The 24,382-nt window shown below is 41.0% G+C and overlaps 2 protein-coding genes across 4 annotated transcripts in view; one reads left to right on the top strand and one right to left on the bottom strand.

Annotated features, from left to right (window-relative positions):
• Positions 1-17,773, top strand: part of LOC108413049 (alanine aminotransferase 2-like) — a 46,292-nt gene extending 28,519 nt beyond the window's left edge. For 2 of the 3 annotated variants that reach the window (XM_017685363.2, XM_017685364.2), the window contains exons 2-12: positions 4,657-4,896; positions 7,215-7,301; positions 8,776-8,878; positions 9,719-9,849; positions 9,930-10,173; positions 12,116-12,195; positions 12,498-12,634; positions 14,634-14,808; positions 16,275-16,430; positions 16,834-16,946; positions 17,443-17,773. In XM_017685363.2, coding sequence (XP_017540852.1) covers positions 4,792-4,896; positions 7,215-7,301; positions 8,776-8,878; positions 9,719-9,849; positions 9,930-10,173; positions 12,116-12,195; positions 12,498-12,634; positions 14,634-14,808; positions 16,275-16,430; positions 16,834-16,946; positions 17,443-17,533 — 1,422 coding nt within the window. In that variant the 5' untranslated portion in view covers positions 4,657-4,791 and the 3' untranslated portion in view covers positions 17,534-17,773. Of the gene's footprint in view, positions 1-4,150; positions 4,897-7,214; positions 7,302-8,775; positions 8,879-9,718; positions 9,850-9,929; positions 10,174-12,115; positions 12,196-12,497; positions 12,635-14,633; positions 14,809-16,274; positions 16,431-16,833; positions 16,947-17,442 lie in introns of those variants that run through there. The other variant, XM_017685362.2, reaches the window with a different exon arrangement.
• A 1,907-nt stretch (positions 17,774-19,680) lies between these two features.
• The window catches only part of dhx30 (DEAH (Asp-Glu-Ala-His) box helicase 30), a 22,674-nt gene continuing 17,972 nt past the window's right edge, over positions 19,681-24,382 (bottom strand). The window contains exons 18-20 of the mRNA XM_017685366.2: positions 23,920-24,023; positions 22,599-22,738; positions 19,681-20,664 (exon numbers count right to left, since the gene is read on the bottom strand). Of these exons, the coding sequence (XP_017540855.1) occupies positions 20,405-20,664; positions 22,599-22,738; positions 23,920-24,023 (504 nt within the window). The 3' untranslated portion in view covers positions 19,681-20,404. The remainder of the gene's footprint in view (positions 20,665-22,598; positions 22,739-23,919; positions 24,024-24,382) is intronic.

The following is a 24,382-nucleotide window of genomic DNA, read 5'->3' as shown; positions in this document are numbered from 1 at the left end:
TTATGAGTTTATGTTGAGACAGCCCAGATGGTACTGTTATTTCCCTCATATACTGGAGATGAAGGCTCAAATACCTGCTTGGGTAGTAATGCTACTATGTTTGACTGCCTTGAGAAAGCTCTTGATACAATGTTTCATTTTTCTGACCTGATAGGAGTGCCAGCAATAGACTGTGGATTGACTTAGGTTTAATTCAAGTTCATGTTACCCCTTTTTCTCCCTTGAGCTCTCTTCCCCCCAGAATGACTGTACACGGGCTTGGAAGTATGACTTGCACAAGGCCAAAGTTGGCAGCTAAACCTTCTTGGGTTGTAGCCAAGTGGACCGTTCTTTGCCCACTGGACTTTCTGCACCTGTGGGAAGTTAGTATTCTAGTTCACATTTATTTATTTGGCATGACTGAGCGATATTTGTGGTGCTGACACACTTCATATCAACATTTCCCAAACAAAACTTGTCCCTCCACAAGGATTTCTGAAGTGTTGATTCTGAAAGCGATCCACAACCTAAATAGTACCTGCTCTATGAGGGTCCATGGGGGTCCTGACCACTGAAGAACAGGGTAAAAGGGGGCTAACAAAGTATCAGAGAAACAGATGGACCACTACTAAGTGGCGCTAATTAAATGGACAATGAGCGTAGAAACAAGAAGGTGGTCATAATGTTATGCCTGATCAGTGTGTATGTATAAGAATATATATAATTTAGTAGGTATGCATTTGTAAATTATTCTCTTAAAAATGTCAAAAAGTGTACAAATGTATAAAAAGAGCATCTCAGAGAGGCTGAGTCTTTCATAAGTAAAGAGACTTCACAGGCAAACAGCACAACAATTCAGTAATAACATATCATCTACAGTAAATATCATTAAAACATCTGGAGAAATCTCTATAGGTGAGGCACAGGCCAAAAAGCAATATTGGCTAGCTGTGATCTTCAGGCCCTCAGGTGGCACTGCATTGAAAACAGACAAAATTCTGTAGTGGAAATGATACTTTTTTGATCCCACAACCAGGGAAATTCCACCTCTGCATTTAACCCATCCGTGAAGTGAAACACCACATACACGCTAGTGAACACATACACTAGGGGGCAGTGAGCACACTTTGCCCGGAGCGGTGGGCAGCCCTACCCACGGCGCCCGGGAAGCAGTTGGGGGTTAGGTGTCTTGCTCAAGGACACCTCAGTCATGGACTGAGGGATCGAACCGGCAAACTTCCGGTCACAGGGCCAGATCCCTAACGTCCAGCCCACGACTGCCCCACTGCATGGTTTCAGGTGAAATCACTGCATGGTTTCAGGAACACTTCTGAAACCCACTGTCTATAAACACAGTTTGTCACTGCATCCACAAATACAAGTTAGAACTTGACCATGCAAAGAAGAAACCATATATGAACAAGACCCAGAAACACCGCCACCTTCTTTGGGCCCAAGCCCTTTTAAGAGGGACTTGAAAATTTGAAGTAGATATATGCACTAGAAGTATATTAGAGAAAAACAAGTGTCTGAATACCTGTTTTCACTCACTCTGTGTAAATGCATTATGTTCTACATTTTGTGTTCTTTTGTTATGGTTTTTATTTGCATTATTATTATTATTGCAAATGCATGTTTATACCCCCTCTCCATGGATCACCACCTTATCGTGGTGGAGGGGTTTGCGTGCTTGAATGATCCTAAGAGCTATGTTGTCTGGAGCAAAAGCTCCTGGTAGGGTCTCCAATGGCAAACTGGTCCTAGGTGACAGGTCAGACAAAGTGTGATCCATAAGAACCCCTATGAAAAGACAAGAACAGGATTTGTCTACCCTGCCCGGAACAGGGCTACCGGGGCCCCACCCTGGAGCCAGGCTTGGGGGAGGGGCTCGTCAGCGAGCGTCTGGTGGCAGGGCACTTACTCATGGTGCCCGGCCGGGCCCAGCCCGAAGGAGTTACATAGATAGATAGATAGATAGATAGATAGATAGATAGATAGATAGATAGATACTTTATTGATCCCGAAGGAAATTTAGGAATGAGTCCCCCCTCCCATCGACCCACCACCAATGGGAGGGGCAGTAGTAGGGGTTCAGTGCTTTGTGGATCGGGCAGTGCCCGAAGGCGTGGGCCTTGGCGTTCTGATCCTCGGTTGCTGAAACTGGCTTTTGGAACTTGGAACATTACCTCACTGGTGGGGAAGGAGCCTGAGTTGGACGAGAGGGTAGCTTCCCTATGCCTTCGGGTTGGGGAACGGGTCCTGACTGCTGTCTGTGCTTATGCACCGAACAGCAGTTCAGAGGACCCAGCCTTCTTAGGGTCCTTGGAAAGGGTGCTTGAAAGTGCTCCTCCTTGAGACTCTATTGTCCTACTGGGGGACTTTAATGCTCATGTGGGCAATGTCAGTGAGACCTGGAGGGGTGTGATTGGGAGGAATGGCCTCTCTGATCTGAACCCGAGTGATGTTCAGTTTTTGGACTTCTGTGCTAACCAGTTTGTCCATTAAGAACACCATGTTTGAACACAAGGATGTCCATAAGTGCACATGGCACCAGGACACCCTAGGCCGCAGTTCAATGATTGACTTTCCAGTCGTGTCATCGGACTTGCGGCCATGTGTTTTGGACACTCGGGTAAAGATAGGAGCTGAGCTGTCAACTGATCACCACCTGGTGGTGAGTTGGATCAGGTGGTGGGGGAAGATGCCGGTCAGACCAGGCAAGCCCAAACGTATAGTGAGGGTTTGCTGGGAACGTCTGGCAGAAGAACCTGTCAGATTGATCTTCAACTCACACCTCCATCAGAACTTTGACCAGATATCGGGGGAGGTGGGGGACATTGACTCAGAATGGGCCATGTTCCGTTCCTCCATTGTTGAAGCGGCTGACTGTAGCTGTGGCCGTAAGGTAGTTGGTGCCTGTTGGGGAGGTAATCCTCAAACCTGGTGGTGGACACCCCAGGTGAGAGATGCCGTCAAGCTGAAGAAGGAGTCCTACCGGGCATGGTTGGCCTGTGGGACACCAGAGGCAGCTGGCAGGTATCGACAGGCCAAGCGATCTGCGGCTTCAGTCGTCGCCAAGGCAAAAACCCGTGTATGGGAGGAGTTTGGTGAGGCCTTGGAAACTGACTTTAAATCGGCTCCGAAAAGATTCTGCCAAACCGTCATGCGACTCAGAAAGGGAAAGCAGTGTGCCACTAGCACTGTATATAGTGGAGATGGTGTGCTGCTGACTTCGACTGAAGACGTCATTGGGTCGTGGAAGGAATACTCTGAGGACCTTCTCAATCCTACCGACATGTTCTCCGGTGAGGAGGCAGAGTCTGGGGACACGGGAATAGGCTTGTCCATTACTGAGGCCGAAGTCGCTAAGGTAGTTAAGAAGCTCCTTGGTGGCAAGGCTCCAGGGGTGGATGAGATCCGCCCTGAGTTCCTCAAGGCTCTGGATGTTGTGGGGCTGTCTTGGCTGACACGCCTTTTCAACATTGCGTGGACATCGTGGGCGGTGCCACTGGATTGGCAGACTGGGGTGGTGGTGCCTCTTTTTAAAAAAGGGGACCGGAGGGTCTGTTCCAACTACAGGGGAATCACACTCCTCAGCCTCCCTGGTAAAGTCTATGCAGGGGTATTGGAGAAGAGAGTCCGGCTTATAGTTGAACTTCGGATCCAGGAGGAGCAGTGCGGGTTCCGTCCTGGTCATGGAACACTGGACCAACTCTTCACCCTCTCCAGGATTCTGGAGGGTTCAAGGGAGTTTGCCCAACCAGTCCACATGTGCTTTGTGGAACTGGAGAAGGCATTCGACTGTGTTCCCCAGGGTATTCTGTGAGAGGTGCTTCGGGAGTACGGGGTACATGGCTCTTTGCTATGAGCCATTCAGGCCCTGTACAAACAAAGCAGGAGTTTGGTTCACATGGCCGGCAGTAAGTCAGACTTATTCCCAGTGAGAGTTGGACTCCATCAGGGCTGCCCTTTGTCACTGATTCTATTCATAATTTTTATGGATAGAATTCCTAGGCGCAGTCAGGGGATGGAGGGTGTCCGGTTTGGTGTTCGGAATCCCCCTTGGAGAGCTAGTGGAAGTGGCTGGGGAAAGGGAGGTCTGGGCCTCATTGCTTTGGATGCTGCCCCCGTGACCCGAACCCTGGAGAGTTGGAAGATAATGGATGGATGGATGTTTATGCCCTTGTAAGCATTTTTTTATGTGCTGTCTTAAGTTATTATTGTTAGTATTCTTCTTCTTATTATTATTATTATATTTCTTTGCCAGAAACTGCCCTTGCTGACTTTTGGAATGACAATAGCATGTCTGTCTTGTTCTTACCCATCCGAAAAAAACAGTGCTTTTTCTTTGGCTCTGCATGTTTTAACCTATCTACTGTTTCAGGATGTTCTACGTAATTGCCCTTCAGTGGCTAATCATTTTCAGAAGTGAACTATTTTAAAGGTACATGCTTTCTTATTAATCAGTGAAGCTGACACTCAGGCACAATACATATTTGTTTTCTTTTCCATACCAAGGCATGGTCATCTATTCACAGAGGCGTTTCTCTGTTAATAAATCAAGCATTTAAATCTACCACCGACAACTTGACTGCCACATTCACAGCTAAACTCCAACCAGAATAAATGAGATTTGGACCTGATTCTTTGACCATTTTTTTTTCTGTTGGAGCTCAGAAGATTTCATTCGACTGAGAGAAATCCCGAAGGCAGAGAGGAGAGAGAGTGACACTTGGCGATATCAGCATTACTCATACATGAACCGAAGATTCTTGAGCCTTGAGAGTGGAACCTGCAGAACATTTTAGAAGAATGCCCCTCCTGAGTGAGATCAGCTCATATGTGAGAAGCATTCAGGAGTCAGAGCATAATTTCATAAACAGGCGAGCAGAAGAAATCAATTCAGAGCCCGAACAGGTAAGATATTCTAATTGGACTGAAACTGAATCTGAAAGTAATGTATTCAGAATACATTTAGAATACATATAGAATACATATAGAACATCTTCATAAGGTGCATGTGGAGGAAAAATCTTTTGAAATTTTTGAAATTCTCAAATTTGGGATGAGACTTTTGTGAAAATTAGTGGAAATGAAGTACTACATCCTAACAAACTTAAATATTGCATTTTTATACAAACATACTGGAAAATTAAAACATGTATGCACTGCCCATTTTTGATGTTTTATTATTTTTACAAAATTTTACATTCAGCAAATAAACATTTGTACATTAAAATGTGCAGAGGTGTGTCCTCTGCAGAGGAAGCTTATTTTCAAATCAAAACATGCCATTTAACCAGGGACACAAAAACATTTGTATACAACTGTATATCATTTTTGTAAATTGTAAAACTGTACTGAATACATATCTTTTGATGCTCATTCTACATTAAGTTGCTTGGAAATCACTCCTAAAGAGGCTGAGTTGCTTGCAAAAAGGCTCAGGTTTTAAAGCTAGGCCCTTAAATACAGCCACAGGTGCATTAACTCCTGTTTCAGGCAGTTGCCTAATCAGAAACTCCCAAAATTCTTTCCATCAATATCTTAAGAGACAGTCAACTTGGTGTAAGTACGGTTTTGACCCTCTGGAAATCTGATACAGTGAATTTAAGCTAAAGTAAATCTATTTGATTGTCCTAATTGACTTGGGGACATGAACTGTGTGGAACGTCTTTAGCTTTGGTGTATGTAAACTGGTGGTCTCGATTGCATGTATTTTGAACATTCCAACACTGTTCATGGCTTTCTGTTCTGCAGCTCATGAAAGTGCAATACACCAGTGTTTCTTTAATCGGTCCTCTGGGCCAACAGGCATTCACACCCTGTCCCAGCTCCCATCACATAGGGATAAAATAAAAATTTGGACTATCTGGTGGGCCCTGAGGACACCAAAGAACCACTGTAATAGACAATAATACACCACGCAAACAGAACTTTTTCAGTAATAATAAAAATAATAAGTTCAACTTATGTAGCACCTTTCTCACTTTACACTGGCTGAAAAATTGTGAACTTGTGTTTTGTTGTGATCATTTTGAAGTCTTAGGAAATTTGACATCAAATTAAGAACTGACCCAGACAGCAATGAAATTCTGGCCCAAATGTGGCCCACATCTGCAGTTCTCTTATGGCCCACATTTGGCCTTGATGTACGGTGAGTCTGGCTGCCTCAACCAAATATGGGCCAAGACTGGGCCAAACAAATTAACCATATGCTCACCTTACTTGGGCCATATACTATATCAGGGCCAAAGGACTTAACCTCAGCTTCACATTATATGGGCCAGATGTCACATGTGTTGTGGACCAGATCTGGGCCAAATTAAATTTACCATATGCTCACCTTACATGGGCCAGGTCAGGGCCAAAGAACTTAACCTCAGCTTCACCTAAAATGGATCAGATGTGTGCCAGATCAGGGCCATACCATACATTTACCCTACATCAGCCATGTTATGGGCCAGATGAAGCGCTGCAGTATTACAGAGAACAGCCTGCAGAAAGCCGTACTGCTTATGAGTGCTTATACATGAACCTGAAAAACAATCCTTATGTTATTATTGTTATTATTTTCACTACATTTGTGCTCCATTGTGCAGGATATTTTTTCTTTTTTGATAAGCGAGACTATACTGTCATTATTTGAATCAGTCATATTACAAATTAGTCAAAAAAAGAGACACCGAAACAATTTTGCCCTTCTTGTTGCTCAGATGTGCTAAACACATAAAATGCAACTAATACTTCAGTTGCAGTGTCTAGTTATTAAGGAAATTTTGCACTAAAATGCAGTGACGTGCACAAGAACAGCTCGCAAGATATTTTGCAAAATCAGAGCAAGCAGCATAAAAAATTCCAGATAAATATTCATAAAGTACACAGTTTAAAATACAAAACTCAATCCAAAATGAAGTTGTGATAGCCTGTGAAATATAACTAAAGCATAAAGCATAACTGGATTTTTCAATCCAGTTTGATGCCTTACACTTTTGTATTTAAATGAAAACATTATAAAACCGAGACATCTTATCAACTTATTATTTATTAATTTATTTTTGTAAATATACACTAACTCTGAAATTGATTCCTGCAATATGTACAAAAAAAAAAACCAAACAAACAAAAAAAACAAAGTGGCGCAATTAAGACTAAGAATATTGTGAATTGATCAATAAAAGGAACATCATACACATGTTGTGAACAGCTCACCTTATCGCTTGTATGTTTTACAGGATGTAGTAAAGCACTACAAAGTGCTTAATGTCTCATCTGGTGATGCCCATGCAATGGGATTAAAACCCCTCACCTTTGTCCGCCAGGTAAGATCTCTCGCTGGAGACACCACCAGTCCTGAAACATCAGGCATTGCATGCTCCTACAGTGCTCTTAGTTGTTCTTGCTGAGTCATGCCTGTTGTAACACATCTGACCCATCCGTTAATTATCAACCCCCTTGTGGGCTAAATTAAAAATCAGACAAGTTAAAACTACCTGGACAGAAACAATCTAGGACTGGAAAGATATGTACCACCTTCGCCGCAATACAGACTGAAATTGTGAAAGCTCAGGCTAGGACTAAAAAGGTCCTGCTTTAAAATACTCTTTCAAAATAAGATGGGTAGGCTTAGGCTTCCACAACTAAATTTACCCTTCAGAATAAGATGGTTAATGTTAGGGTTAGCAGCTTTCACAACCATGCTAGCTAGTGTAATATCCCCTTCAGAATAAGAAAGTTAATGTCAGGGTTAGTAGTGTTCACAACCATGTGAGCTGGTGTACATTTCATTTACATTCACAGCATTTGGCTGACGCTATTATCCAGAGCGAGTTACAATTTGTATCATTTTACACAAGTAGGCCAAGGCGGTGTTAGGAGTCTTGCCCAAGGACTCTTATTGATATAGTGTAGGGTGTTTACCCAGGTGGGGATTGAACCCCAGTCTACAGTGTAGAGGTGTTATCCACTAAATTATACCAAACCAGTTCCCCTTCAGAATAAAGGGCTAAGGTTAGGGTTAGCAGCATTCACAAGCACAAAAGATAGCCAGCTAGCCCATACAAAAGTAGTTTAAGTCATTTTTCAATATAATTATTTAACTATGGCATTTTGCTGAAAATAACTTTTTGATTTAACTTGTAAATGTAACTCAATGTAAGCTACCTCACCATTTTTTTTGCTAAAGCTGGGGATTTTTCCACTGAAGTTGAGGCCTCGCCCAGCCTGCAGGACTGTAGCTCGACATGTCCTTGTCGATCATGCTGATGCTAAACTCCATGTATTCTTTTGAGCCTACAGTTGGGTCTAGTAGGGATGTAACAATATAAATAAAGTATTGCTTTATTCACTTTGTTGAATTTTATCAGTGCATCATATTGTGTCATATTATATCATTGCATCATAATGAACGTCTTAGTTTGTGGCTAGTGCGTCAGCCTGGGGCTATTTGTAGCTAGAGCATTAGATCAAGACATGAAAAGCACAGCTTTTGTTTCAGAAATTACTGTGCTACAGTGTTGGATGTTCTAATAAACTAAAAATGGAACTATATTAACATAAGGCACATTTTTCTGCCACCTCCTAATTTTGCAGTATTGAAAACTGTATCAAATCGTTTCAAGTTCACTTTTGAATTTTGTGTATTGTTCTAGCCTTATAAACTAGGTGTGAGAGGCATTTCCAGGCTATCTGTGCACTCAAAACATCATAACTTTAAATGTCTGGACGCCATTGTTACGCATTCTGGGTTTAGCATCTGCTAAATGAATAAATTACTCTCTGTGGACTGTGCTGCAGGTTCTGGCCGCTTGCATCTACCCCTCCCTTCTGCTTGATGATAGCTTACCCCATGACGTGAGAAAGAGGGCACAGTGTTTACTGGAAGAGTGTGGAAGCATAGGTGATCTTTTCAAAAGATTTTATAGTCCAGATTAATGTACATACTAGTATCTCTCAGTCTCATCAGCACTAGGTTAGACGGACCAATTAGCATTTCTCATCATACAAGTTCACCTAAACAGTCTAAAGCTGGTGAGATGGAGGGATAACATGCATGTATTGATATGTTTTAGCTCGTTCACACTAAAGTATGGACACCCATTCCTGCCAGCCAGAGGACAAAATGCCTCAACATCATACATCAACATTTTGCCTTAATATCTCAAAATAATCACTTTGAGACATTTTACACAGTTGAAACAGTGACATTTCAATATAACGACATTCTTTTACGTCGAAATAATGACTTAATTTTCTGACATTCTCAAAATAATGACATATTAGGATGAAATAATGACTTAGTTTCTCAATATCATGTTTTCTTGAAAAGTTGACTTACTATGTCAAGGTAATTACTTAAATGTTGACTATGTTGAAGTACGGACTTTTCTCAATAGCAACGGCATGCTATGATGACACAATTGACTTACATTCATGAAATGTATTTAAAGTTGCCGTTTCAACATATGTTGGAATTTCATGTTAACAACTCAAAATCTTGGAAAAATAATCATTGTTTTACTAATTTAAAATTTGGAGAAATTATAGCATTATTTTCAAGTCAGAATTTTGACATATGTCAGCCAAAAACAAAGAGGGAGAACAATTATGAGTGATAGGTGATTGTTTCTCCTCTGCCTGGTGAGAATGAGCTTCCATAAAGAACAGTAAGAATCATACATCTGATTATAAATAAGCAAGAATGCAGTCATGATGGGTTTAATGTGTTTTGAATCACTAGGTTCATACGCTCCTATGACTGGGATTAGAAAAGTCTTGCTCTCTGTATCTGAATTCATCACCAGGCGAGACGGCATTGTGTCCAATCCTGATAACATCATCATCACAAGTGGTTCCCAGCATGGCATCATTGTGAGACACCGTGAGAATTACACTTTATTTTGTGGAATAAAAGGAACAGGATGAAAATAGTACTTTATCTGTACCTGTAGGTGTTGCTGAAACTGTTGGTTCAGAGCGAGGGCTCAGTGCGGACAGGGGTCCTCATTCCTGTGCCCTGCTACATCAGCTTTAAAAAGGCACTGACCGCTCAGGGAGCCGTCGCTGTGCCCTACTACTTGTGTGAAGAGGAAGGCTGGACAGTGCAGATTAAAGAGCTGCGAAGAGCCCTCCACGCTGCTAGGGGGCACTGTAACCCAATGGTTTTATACATCATAAATCCTGGGAACCCATCAGGTAACTGAAGTCAGATTCTGGTTAAGGGGCAAATCCTCATGATATTAAGCATAAAAAATTCTACAATTTATACATTTAAAATAGTTGGTTCTGTAAGGGTTCTTTAATAGAAAAAATGGTTCTAAATAGAACCATGAACATTCAAAGAACGCTTTCCATGATTAAAGGGTTCTTTGCATCGTGAAAGGGTTCTTTAGAATGATGGAGAATGTGCTGCAGATGGTCTATTTTTATGATGGTTACAATAGAAGAACATATCTAGGTGCTATATAGAACCTTTTTAAAAAAGATTCCATATAGAACCATACAAAAGACACTCTCCATCAATGTGAGGAATTCTTTAATGATGCAAAGAACCAATAATATACAAAGAATATATGTATATAATATATGTATATATCTAAAATGCAATGATGTGCAAATCATTCAAACCCTATTTTTTGTTGAAAATAGTGCAAAGACAACATATCGAATGTTAAAACTGAGAAATCTTGTTTTTTGAAAAATATTTGCCCACGTTGAATTTGATGCAAACAACATGGTCCAAAAAAGTTGGGATGGGGGCAACAATAGACTAGTAGGCTGAGTCTTTCAGAAGATAAAATTGGGAGGGTTCACTACCTGTGAAAGAGTGCACAGGCAAATAGTGCAACAATTCAAGAATAAAGTTTCTCAACATAAAAGAGCAAAGAACTTTTGCTTTTCATCATCTATGGTACATAGTAACATTAAAAGACTGAGAATCTAGAGAAATCTCTGTATGTAGGGGACAAGGCCAAAAACCAGTATTTGATGGTCATGACCTTTGGGCCCTTAGGCAGCACTACATTAAAAACAGACATAATTCTGTAGAGGAAATCATTGCATGGGTTCGGAAAAACTTCTGAAAAACACCTTCTGTAAAAACAGTTCATCGCTGCATCCACAAATGCTTATTAAAACTCTTGAACGCAAAGAAGAAAGCATATATAAACAGAATAGAATCCAGAAATGCTGCCACCTTCTCTGGGCCCAAGCTCATTTAAAATGGACTGAGGGGAAGTGGGAAAGTGTCCTTTGGACAAATCAACATTTTAAATTCTATTTGTAAATAATGGATGCTGTGTCCTCCAGGCTAAAGACCACTTAGCTTTTATCAGTGCACAGTCAAAAGCCAGCATTCATGATTTCATGATGGCATAGGGAGACATTAGTGCACACAGCATGAGTGATCTGCACATTTGTGAAGGCACTATTAATGCTGAATGATATATACGTATTAGCAACTTATGCTTTAGATGACTTCTTTTTCATATATTTTCATATGTGTGTGTGTGTGTGGATATATATATATATATATATATATATATATATATATATATATATATATTTATGGCAGCAGTTTGCCAGCATTTTGGCTTCCTTAACATGCTATGTCAAAATGATGAGTCATTTCTGAGTAAATTACTTACTATGTTTGAATATGGTTTTTTTTGGTCAGAATTATGATGTTGTCTGGAAATAATTATTTATTTTCTCGAAATATTGACCTACTTTGCCAAAGAGATGGCTTACTTTTCAAATTTTTTTGGGTAAGTAAAGACTGACTATCCTAAAATAATGTATAGTCTATACAGGGTGAGACAAAAGTCACAGGACTTTTCACAGGACCGTTTTATCTTATTTTATTTTTTTATGCTGTCACAAGCCTCCACGATGTAGTGCTGAAGGTGGTGTTTGTTGTGGATTTTCAATAATAAAATAAAAAATAAAATAAGATAAATGAAATAAGTGACTTGTGACTCACCCTGTATAATGAATGGTTTTTGAGCTACAGCCACAACAATCTGTATGACATCTAGCCCTTACTGTAACCCCAAAACAAATGACATGTCAGTTCTTTCACTCTCACTTTCACCCGCTTTAACCAAACTTGTGTAAATGTTTTCTGAACGCTCACTAGGTCATGTGCAGAGTAAGGCCTCGATTGAGGAAGTGATTCGCTTTGCTGCAGAAGAAAGGCTCTTCTTAATGGCAGATGAGGTGACTGCTTTTCATAAAGCTGATTGCTTAATTAGACCAATATTAACCTTTACAACTCCTTGACGCACATCGTCATATTCTTCATAACTTTCATATTTCATAAGTTACATTCTAAAGGTGGGTGTCATATGAGGCTGTAACTGTCTTCTTTCCAGTCAAATAGATGGGTGATGTCATTTTAAACCCTTATAATAAAAGAAGCTGAACCCTGGATAACCTCTGCTGTTATACCACCACAACTCCATGCTGGATCTTGAATGGATTTGATTGTTTCCTTTTCTGTTTGTATCTCACCACTCCAGGTGTACCAGAGCATTGTATATGGGAATGGACGTGAGTTTTACTCATATAAGAAGGTTCTGTCTGAGATGGGATCTCCATACTCCAATAATGTGGAGCTGGCATCTTTTCACACTATTTCCAAAGGAGCCATTGGAGAGTGAGTCTTTTAACATGAAACTATAGTAATAATTTCCTTTTTCACATTTGATACCTTCGCAAATACATTTATACAGATACAGAGGTGCATAAAAGTTTTAGAATTTTCTATATTTCTACATACGTTTGACCTGAAACTTCATCAGATTTTCAAGTCCTAATAGAAGATAAAGATAAGCAAATTAAACACACACACACACACACACACACACACACACACACACACACACACACACACATCCACACTCTCTCTAAGCCACTTTCCCCTTATGGTGCTTGAGACCTATCCCAGCGGTCATCGGGCAGAAGGCAGTATACACCCTGGACAGGTCGCCAGTCCATCGCAGGGCAGACAGACAGACACAGTCACTCACACCCAGGGGCAATGTAGCATGTTCAATTGGCCTGACTGCATGTCTTTGGACTGTGGGAGGAAACCAGAGAACCCGGAGGAAACCCACGCAGACACGGGGAGAACATGCAAACTCCACACAGAGAGGACCCCAGTCTCCCAGCCGGGGACCAAATTAAACAAATGAGACAAAAATATAAGAGGTGGTCATTTATTTATTGAGGAAAATGATCCAATAGTATATTTCTGCGAGAGGCAAAAGTAAGTGAATTTTTGCTTTCAGTATGTGGTGTGACCCCCTTCTGCAGCAATAACTGCAACTAAACATTTCCAGTAGCTGGTGATCAGTCCTGCACACCGGCTTGGAGGAATTTTAGCACATTCCTCTGTACGAAACACCTTCAAATCTGTTATGTTAGTGGGTTTCCTTGCATGAACTGCTGCTTCAGGTCCTCCCACAGCATTTCTAGAGGAGTAAGGTCAGGACTTTGACTTGGCCATTCCAAAACATTAAGTTTATTTTTCTTTAACCATTCTTTGTATATTATTGTATAATAGAGTTCATTTTCCATCATTGATGGCAAGTCATCCTGGTCCAGATGCAGCAAAACAGGCCCAAACCATGATACTACCACCACCGTGCTTCACAGATGAGCTAAGGTTTTCAAGCTGGAATAAGAATATTCTCTGGATAAGAGCGTCAGCCCAATGCCATAAATGTAAGTTCATTCTGTCCCATACATATAAACGGTAGGCCTGTCTGTCTCAACTATATGACTATAACTTTATTTCAATAATTTTTAAATGACTGTGACTTATTTTAGTAATTTTAAAGTAGTCATTTTTAAGGAAACTCTTATTAAAACTCCACTTCTGATGGCCACCCCATTGATTAAAAACACCTGACCCTAAATTCACCTTCAAATTATCTGGTAATCCTAAGGGTTCACATTCTTTTGGCACTCACAGATACGTAACATTGGATCATTTTCCTCAATAAAAAAATGCAGACATCTAGAAAATTCTAAAGGGTTCACAAACATTCAAGTTGTAAACTTTGCACCACTGTACTTTTGTACAAGCAGGACAGGATCATTCTTAGAAACACCACTGACCTTTAGCACAGTAACATTTTGACTCCCGCCCACAATTTCCCACAAACCACCAAATGTGAAAGTTTCAGTAAGCTGGTTTACTGTATTTAATTCCTATTTCTTCTATGATGTCCAGAGACATGCAGTCAGGCCGATTGGACATGCTAAATTGCCCCTGGGTGTGGGTGACTGTCTGTGTCTGTCTGCCCTGTGATGGACTGGCGACCTGTCCAGGGTGTATCCTGCCTTCCGCCCGATGACTGCTGGGATAGGCTCCAGCACCCCCCCGCGACCCTGACGGAGAAGCGGCTTAGAAAATGGATGGATGGATGTTGAATTCATCCAATTAAGAGTAATTGTGCACTTAGGTGGGCAGAAGTGTGTTCTCTGTGGAGGATGTGTAAACCTTTTCATCACTTAGAAAGAATGAATGATATGCTTGTCCATGATATGAGCCTATAACGTTGAAAGGACATGAAGGGGACGTGCAGTAAAACTGTCTGACAATGAAGCTAAAATGAGAACAAACACCAAACCTTCCTTCCTGTGGACAGGTGTGGTCTGCGTACTGGCTACATGGAGCTGGTGAACATTGACCCTGAAGTGATGCAATACGCCTACTCACTGTTCACCATCAACTTGAATGTGCCGGTGATTGGACAGATAGCCCTGGACGTGATGGCTGACCCTCCACAACCTGGACAGCCTTCTTACGCTCTGTATGCTCAAGTAAGAGTTGAGATTTTTTTGTTTATTTTTTATGTATTTTTAAACATATTTAGGTCACATTTTACTCAAATGGATTGATTTGTTATATAGTAATATAACAGTGTAATGTTACTATTAGTGTTAATTATGTCACATACTAATTGTAGCTAAGAGTACCCTCGCTAGCCACCATGACATCAGATATTACGGCATCTGTCATGACAGTTAACAGTAACATGACACTGTTATATTACTGAACATAATCTGAAATGGTGATTTATGACAGCATATGGCATGTTTATGGCACGGTTATGTCAGTGTAATGTAGAAGGGTTCAAGTACTGCATTACACTGCAGGTGTTGCTGGTGACATCCTGCATAATATGTAGCCATGCTGTATTAATGCATGGGAGCTAGATCCTAATGTGTGGCCATGACTTGGTAAGGCGTGGGAGCAAGATAATTAAGTTGTGGCTGTGACTTAGTAAGGTGTAGGAACAAGATAATTAAGCTTTGACCACAGCTTAATGAGGCATGATCTCATTCCCAAACCACGATACTACCGCCACCATATTCCACGGTCGGGTTTTTAAGGTTTTTAAGCTGGAATACAATTTTTTTCCTTTCTCCCATCATGACACTTCTCATTTAAACCAAAAAAGATCTAATTTGGTCTAGGGCGTCCACAAAACATTGTTCCAGTAGCCTTTTGGCTTGTCCATATGATCTTTAGCAAACGTTTTTCTTTTCTGTGAGTAGCGGCTTTCTCCTTGCAACCATTTGTTCGGTAATATAACAGTGTAATGTTACTGTTAGTGTTAATTATGTCACATACTAATTGTAGCTAAATGTACCCTCATTAGCCACTATGACATCCCATATTATGGAATCTGTCATGACACTTAACAGTAATATGATACTGTTATATTGCTGAACATAATCTGAAATGGCGATTTGAGACAGCATTGTGCCTTGCTAAGTTGTGGCCACATCTTGTTTCCTCGCCTTACCAAGTCACGTTATTTTTATTTACACAGGATGTCACTAGCGGGCCTCTGTAGTTTTACCCATATTATAATTCTAATTTAGATGAGAAAGTTACCCATTCTCTGCTATCTTGCTATTGCTTCACATAAAGCTAGCTTACATGGACAGTGTTGGGGCAGTAATCAATAACAAATGACTAATTATGCCTAAACTGTAATGAGGCTACTTTATTTATTACTTCCTGGAAAAAGTAATCTCTCTACCGCTCTGAATGACTTTCTTTACATCTTACTGAATTACACAGAAATGTTGAAAAATGGGTGAAATTCTCATTTAAGTCAGAAACTGTAATGTGATTGCAATAATTTAAACTGGAAAAGGTAATCACATCATTTCTATGCGATACCTGCTGCATTATGCCCAACACTGCATGCATGGAATGCAGTCTTTTCTGGAAAAGAGATGTTTTATCCTAAAATATCTGGCTTTGTCTCTTTCAGCAAGTTCAGTCATTTCAAAGGACACTAATGAATAATGTGCAGAGGACTCTGGAGGTTCTCACTGGTCTCCCTGGCATCACCTGCCAACCCATAATGGGAGGGGTTTTTGCCTTTGCGCGTCTGCATTTGTCGGAGGCTGCAATAAAACATGCCAAGGTCAGTTTTACAGGGGTTCCCCAAATATGAATTTCATTTGTTGTTAGCATTTTACGCCATTTACCAGAAAATCCATATTGGTATACTTGCATTACAATAAAAATTGGATCTAAATATTTAGAAACAGTCTAGTCTTTTCAGGTGATGTAACACTGAGCTGCCAGTTTATTGGAAACACCTACCTACTGGCCATTTTATTAGAAACACCTTCCATATGATTGCACTTCATAGGTTTACCGTTACAGGCTGGAGCCCACCTGTTGCTGTACAGTTTATCAGCCCCTCTGTCCATCAACGGAAAGGGACCACCACGACCTGATATTTTCTGGGATTTCTTTATACAGCAGTGACACCATCATATGACAGATGACAGACCATATGAGACTGGTCTTTGTGTCCACAGGAGAAAAAGCTGAAGCCAGACTTCCTGTACTGCCTGCGTCTGCTGGAGGACATGCGCCTGTTTGCGTCACCTGGCTGTGATTTTGGACAGGAGGAGGGAACTTATCACATCAGGTACCTTAATGTCTTCATTCTGTATTCAAACATGTACCGAGCAGGCATAACACTAAGACCACCTCCTTGTTTCTACACACCATATTCCTGCGTGAGAACGAGATTTGTGCTAATACTTGGCGTTCAAAGTCACATGCTGTGGTTTCCGTGTATGTTCTCCTGACCTAATTTAGCACATGGATAGTGAGAGCAGTATAAAATGGTACACTGGAACTCTAATACTAGAGCTGGGTGTCTTTGAAAGCAACTGACTTATGAAATACATAACCATGCATGACATTTTTCTCTTCTCAGCTTACATTTTATATATCAGCTACAGTAGAACTTTATAAACTACAGCACAACCTGAATTAAAGCCCTGCATGTATTAAATTACCACTGCCATTTCTATTGACTTTTTCAGCCTAAGTCCAGTTTTAAGACGATGTCCGGACACAGCCAGCACTTCTTGTTATGTGCTCTCTAACTGAAAGTTTGTATGTGCTGTTCTATTAAGGATGTGTCTGGCAACTCCAGAAGAGACGATGGAGGATGTGCTGCAGAGGCTGAAGAGTTTCCACCTCCGCTTCATTAAAGAGTTCCCCTGAAGCAAATGGTAAAAAATGAGTGGTTCTTGAGCCCTGCTACATAACACAGACTTAACCATGCCATAAATATGTCACGGCAGATGTCATATGCTGTCATGAGTTGTCATGACGGGTTACATTACTGTTACAGATCATCATCATGACATCTGTCATAAAGTCACGTTTTTTTCAAAACGTCAGTCTTTTTAAAAAGGTTAAAGGTTCCTGTCGAAAATAAGGCAAAATAAGTTGGTTGTAAGTTTATACACCGATCAGGCATAACCTTATGAGCACCTCCTTGTTTCTACGCTCACTGTCCATTTTATGAGCTCCACGTACTGTATAGGGGCACTTTGTAGTTCTACAGTTACAGACTGTGGTCCATCTGTTTCTCTGATACTTTGTTACCCCCTTTTACCCTGTTCTTCAGTGCTCAGGACACCCCATGGACCCTCACAGAGCAGGTGCTATTTCGGTGGTTGATCATTCTCAGCACTGCATCGACACTGATGTGCTGGTCTGAGTGGATCAGACACAGCAGTGCTGCTGGAGTTTTTAAACACTGAGCCCACTCACTGTCCACTCTATATTAGACACTCCTACCTTGTCGGTCCACTTTGTAGATGTAAAGTCAGAGACGGCAGCTCATCAGGATATCTTTGGTTGGTGGACTATTCTAAGTCCAGCATTGACACTGAGGTGTTTAAAAACTCCAGTACCACTGCTGTGTCTGATCCACTCCATCCAGCGCAACACACCCTAACACACCACCACCACGTCGGTGTTACTGCAGTGCTGAGAATGATCCACCACCCAAAAAGTACCTGCTCTGTTAAAATGGATAATGAGCGTAGAAACAAGGAGGTGGTCATAATGTTATGCCTGATCGGTGTTTATGCAGCAGCCAATCAGGGCAGCTGATGAATATAGAACCATATACAACACATTCTCCATCAGTTCAAAGAATGCTTTCACGACGCAAAGAACCCTTTAAGCATACAAAAGGGCTCTTTGAATGTATATGGTTCTGTATAGAACCATTTTCTTTACTAAAGAACCCCTGATAACCATGTTTTCTCAAGTGTGTGTACATTTTAACCACTGAACTTTAGAAATAGTGATGGCAACTGCAACAAGACAGTGGCAGTGAAGCAGACGCTCAAACAGCACAGAGAGAGAATATTCCTACTGTTGATGTGCTACAATAAATACACTTCTTAATGAACATGTTGCAGCATTTTGTTTTGTCATACTTTTTCCCCTTGTTATCAAAATGTCAAATTGTGGCACAATATATTTATCAAATTCTCATATGACTTATCGCACACTAAAGGTGAGTGAGTGCAAATATCTAAACTAATGGTACCATTAATTTCCCCATAGTTTTAGATTCTCACACTGATTCGGTTCTGGGTTCTTCATAATTACCATTTGGACATATTTTACATATTGTATTGACACGCTCATAATATTAATGTGGTTTATGAAACCTGCCTAAATATTGGAAAATGAATGTACTAAATTGTATTACACTGAAACAACTGCCTTTATATTTACCTACATTAAATTGATTATAAGTATATATGATATCGTAGTTCGATTTGTGAACAGTGTGGTGAAATTTCCATTGCAACACAAGTTCATTCGCAGATAGAACCATATCATGCTAAACTTAGACGGCTCTCGTAATTAAACCGTTTCCATCTGCATTTGGTCCTTTTTTAGAAAAGACCGTCTCCAAATACCCTACAATTTTAACATTTCGTAGCCAAATGTATCTCAAGGCAGCACCTTTTTAAGGATATAACAGGTAATTGCACTACATAACAGTTTTAATGTTTTGAAAATGAACTCTTTGATCACCAAAACTGCAGGTAGAACCTTCCAATTTGAAGCTGACAGTATGATATGATCCTATCACATGTTTATGGCATGGTTATGTCAGTGCTTTGCAGCAGGGTTCAAGTAAAGTCTTACCTAATTCGCTGAACTGTCCATTAAAACCTCCTTTGCAGTCAGTTAAGACTGATAATATCTTCAGCAACTTTAACCTGGCCAGATGGAGCCGTATCTCGAGCAGGGCTGTGCACGAGTTCTCTGAAAACTGTTGCTTAATTCCTGTGATGGTCTTTAGATATGATATAGAAAAGAAGGCAACCATAAAAAAATCCTCTCTGTAGCTTTGATATATTGTCAAATGTCATTAATTACAATCCAACGATAACATTAAATGAATGCAATAAATACATGCACATTCAATGTGGTCATTTTCTTACAACATTCACAGCATTTAACATTAACTCTTCAACCAGGAAGAATTTCAGCCTCGTATGGATTATCTTTTGCTCTCATTGTGAAGCCGAGTAGGGAAACAAGGACAAATCCCTCACGCAGTCAGACGTTAACTCATAACTCTGTCAGGAAACACCATCCTCATCCAGTTTGGCCTAAAACTACTTTTAAGTGATCTCAGTGCAAATATCACAGGTCTTTGAATAGAGAATTAGTGCAGATGCTCCAGAAACTGGAAAATGTCCATTCATTAAATCTTCTGACCCAAATCTTCACAAAGTCTCCGACAGCAAATTCACTTTCTCTTCACTGCATGACCATGTTAACTCAAAGTGGACCTCTATTCATTCCCATCATCTCAGCAGTGCAAATAACTGCTGTGAAGCCATCTTGCATATTTCCCGTCGCTTGGCAATCATGGGACTTGTTGACGAGTATCGATCATCTGTAGGCACCATCAGAAGTTGTTGGCATGCTTAGGAAGGGAACAGGTATTTGCCATCTCTGTGCGTGAGCAGGACAACCCAAACAGAAAGAGCTATAGGTTTGCATAGTGCTGAATCACGTTACCCTAGTGAAGCACCACCAAAGCCCTGAACATCACTCTCCATCACTGTGGTCCTCACCATTAGCAGCTGGCTCAGTGTTATTCAGGAGGTCCACCAGTAAAGAGATGAGCTGGTCATCTTGAGTGCTGCTGGCTTTAGAAACAGAGTCAGAAGTCAAAGCTTGGAGGTTGCGGTGGACCATTGCCTGTAGAGATGTACGTAACTCCCACAGCAACTCCCAGCTCTGAGCAGACATCTCCCACCGGACGAGAGAACGGCCTGGCATCGCCACCTCCACCTGGTCCCCATATGCTGAGAGAGAGAGGCAGGTTTAGTTGTAGGGTTGAGGTACTTCTGAAAGCTTTTAGTCCATGCTGTTACACACGCTGTCTCCAAAATGTAAGGCTAATGGATGATACACTATATGGACAAAAGTATTGGGACACTTACACATATACAGACAGAGGGGCAATATTACAAAAGATCATTTAATATCTACACTCTGGTTGTTTTTCCTGATGTATTGTTATCCATCTATTCATGTTTTAGGTTCACTTACTGGGATATATCTCTTTACTGTAACTTAGGACTTAATATAGATGTATAAATCTTCATCATTTCACAAACATATGTATCTATTCAATTCATAAATAAACGCTCCTGCCTGAACGAAACCTCTCCATTTATGTTGTTTTTCAGTTTTTGACCATTTTAAATTGTAGTCCTTTATATTGCCTATAAAGTTCATGATGAATGGACCAAAAGAAATGGCCCAAAATCACCTGGGAAAAAAATCTGGTTCCATTGACATACATTAAAAGTAAAGTAGGTCCTGTAAAGGTTTTGTTCCGACAACAGCGACATGCTCACGGATGCCCTTGTGCACATAGATACACAACACAAACACACATATGCTTACACATTCACGGTTTTGTTTTATGCGTTTGGCCGACATTTAGGTTATTTGATGTTTATTATTAGTAATAACTCTGTAAATTGTGAAAATGTAAAAACTGTATATTAATTTATATTTTTTCATAACATTGTGAAGTTCTAATATTATTAATGTGGAAGCTTTATATAAGCCTACACTGTAAAAAGTGGTTTGTCAGATCTACTTAAAAAACGACTTCATTGGACTAGTTTAATTCAACTCAAAAATGACTCATTAAAGGAATCGTTCATTCAAGTATTTATTTAGGTTGAATAAAACTAGTGAATTTACTTGTTTCCACATTAAATCATTTTTTAAATTAGATCTAATGAGCCAGTCTATTAGGTTTGTTCCTCTCCCTGCACAATATGTTATTTGTTTATTTGTATATTTTAAATGATGCAAAAAAACACACTATAAACTACAGACGCAGAAGGAATAGCTTGTTGGAACAATGTTCTAACTATCTTCTAAGCCGCTTCTCCCTCTGGGTCACGGGGGGGGGGGGGGGGGGATGGGGGTTGGTGCTGGAGCCTATCCCAGCTGTCACTGGGCGAAAGGCAGGATAAACCCTGGAACCTCTGGTATAGCACAAGAAAAAGCACAAAATCTGACCCACAAACAACTTTGTAAGGCCTTTTTAACGACACACCAGCCCTTAATCTCATTTTGGTGTCAGGATTCTTTATATGACTTTATGCAACAGGTACCTCAGACGGCACAAGCTCACAGGCTGAGAAGTGATAAGAACATGTTTTTTTCATAACCAGCACTGCACTGAGCACCGGTTGCTAAGTAATGACTTGTTTTGCACTACAGATAACTGTTACTCCGTTTCTGCATTAGCACATATAAGACAGAAAAAGCTACATTAGATCATTATCTTCAATCAGATCATATTTGACCTGCAGCCTCTTTGGCCAGATGCTGTGCGACAGCAGGGCCTCAGCAAATTCTGAAGCTGCTGTTGCACTAAAGCGAGATTTTCAATCAGCAACTGTGACGGTGGAACAACTACACAGCTGAAATTAGAAATGAACAGAAAACAAATCAGCCAACAAGATGAGCTGTGGAAAGCTTTACAGACTGGCTGGAACAAAACCACATTCAGTGGTCACATCACCCACGATGTGTGTGGAGAAGAAGACCCTGCAGCTCTTCTCAAATTCAAATGATCTCAAGCATCTACATCACTAGGAACCAAAAAAGTGCCAACTAACTCAACTAACACCAGCAGACTAAGTGTGCATTGAGGTGCCAGAGCAGTGTAAATGCAGTGTATGTAGACGGAACTATAGAGGTGATGAGTTACCTCTCTCCACCAGATCACAGTCAGTGAGGAGAAGGAGGGACAGCGGGTGGACCGCGGAGGAGTCTCTGATGAAGACGTTACCATTTGATTTAACGGCGGAGAAGAATGTAAGCCAGCGGCTGGGGAGCTGCCGTTCACCCCTGGAAAAAACAACAAACATACGCACACACACACACACACGCACACACGCACACGCACACGCACACACATCAACTTTGTTTAGTAGTCATCTTTTTTACTGATGTAATGATCCTTTTCTTCTCCCAGCTGTTTCACAGGTTAGTTCACAGCTTTAATGACATCCCATTCTTAACCCATAGGGACCAATCACAGTCAGGGGGAGGTCTCAGAACAATGAATACAGTGATTAGGACCAATCACAGTCAGGGGGAGGTCTCAGAACAATTAATACTGTGATTAGGGCCAATCACAGTCAGGAGGAGGTCTCAGAAAACTTAATAGTGATTAGGACCAATCACAGTCAGGGGGAGGTCTCAGAACAATGAATACAGTGATTAGGACCAATCACAGTCAGGGGGAGGTCTCAGAACAATTAATACAGTGATTAGGACCAATCACAGTCAGGGGGAGGTCTCCGAACAATGAATACAGTGATTAGGGCCAATCACAGTCAGGGGGAGGCTCAGAACAATTAATACAGTGATTAGGACCAATCACAGTCAGAGGGAGGTCTCAGAACAAGTAATACAGTGATTAGGATCAATCACAGTCAGGGGGAGGTCTCAGAACAATGAATACAGTGATTAGGACCAATCACAGCCAGGGGGAGGTCTCAGAACAATGAATACAGTGATTAGGACCAATCACAGTCAGAGGGAGGTCTCAGAACAAGTAATAAAGTGATTAGGACCAATCACAGTCAGAGGGAGGTCTCAGAACAAGTAATACAGTGATTAGGATCAATCACAGTCAGGGGGAGGTCTCAGAACAATGAATACAGTGATTAGGACCAATCACAGCCAGGGGGAGGTCTCAGAACAATGAATACAGTGATTAGGACCAATCACAGTCAGGGGGAGGTCTCAGAACAACGAATACAGTGATTAGGACCAATCACAGTCAGGGGGAGGTCTCAGAACAATGAATACAGTGATTAGGACCAATCACAGTCAGGGGGAGGTCTCAGAACAATGAATACAGTGATTAGGACCAATCACAGTCAGGGGGAGGTCTCAGAACAATGAATACAGTGATTAGGACCAATCACAGTCAGGGGAAAATGCTAATGCCTGTAAGAAAGACTATAAGCTGGTGAGGCCTAGCATTCCTCACTACCATTATGTAAACGGTTAATGGTTACCTGTTGACAGAGGAGCGGTGGAGCAACACAGGCCCACTCTGAGTGCGATAGGACAGGTTGTCTGGACGAAACCTGCCCCCTTTGGTCACAGTGCCTCTTTTCACCTGAAAATAATAGGAAGGTCAGGATCAGACCGAGTAAATGAAACCGACTTACTGGTTTAGTATAACACTTGACACTCATTGTGTTACTACCAGGTCTCTGCACAAATTCAATGCTTTTTAATGCCTTCTTGAAGAAATAACACCATTCCAGGGCGCAACTACACATATCAGCTTAAACATAACAACTGCTTTACTCAGATTGGCTGAAAATCCAATATATTTACACGTCTTTTCAGTGTTTGACTTCATCAGTTCTGCTGTCCTCTAGTCCTTCATCACTGGTCAGTTTCTGACAACAGGATCACAGTCGGCCGGATGATTTTGGTTGTTGAACTATGCTAAATAAGTTTAATACACAC

The sequence above is a fragment of the Pygocentrus nattereri genome, chromosome 2, assembly GCF_015220715.1.
Source record: "Pygocentrus nattereri isolate fPygNat1 chromosome 2, fPygNat1.pri, whole genome shotgun sequence".
Classification (NCBI taxonomy): domain Eukaryota; kingdom Metazoa; phylum Chordata; class Actinopteri; order Characiformes; family Serrasalmidae; genus Pygocentrus; species Pygocentrus nattereri.
The sequence above is the reverse complement of the archived record's forward strand: the minus strand, read 5'-3'. Positions and strand labels throughout refer to the sequence as shown.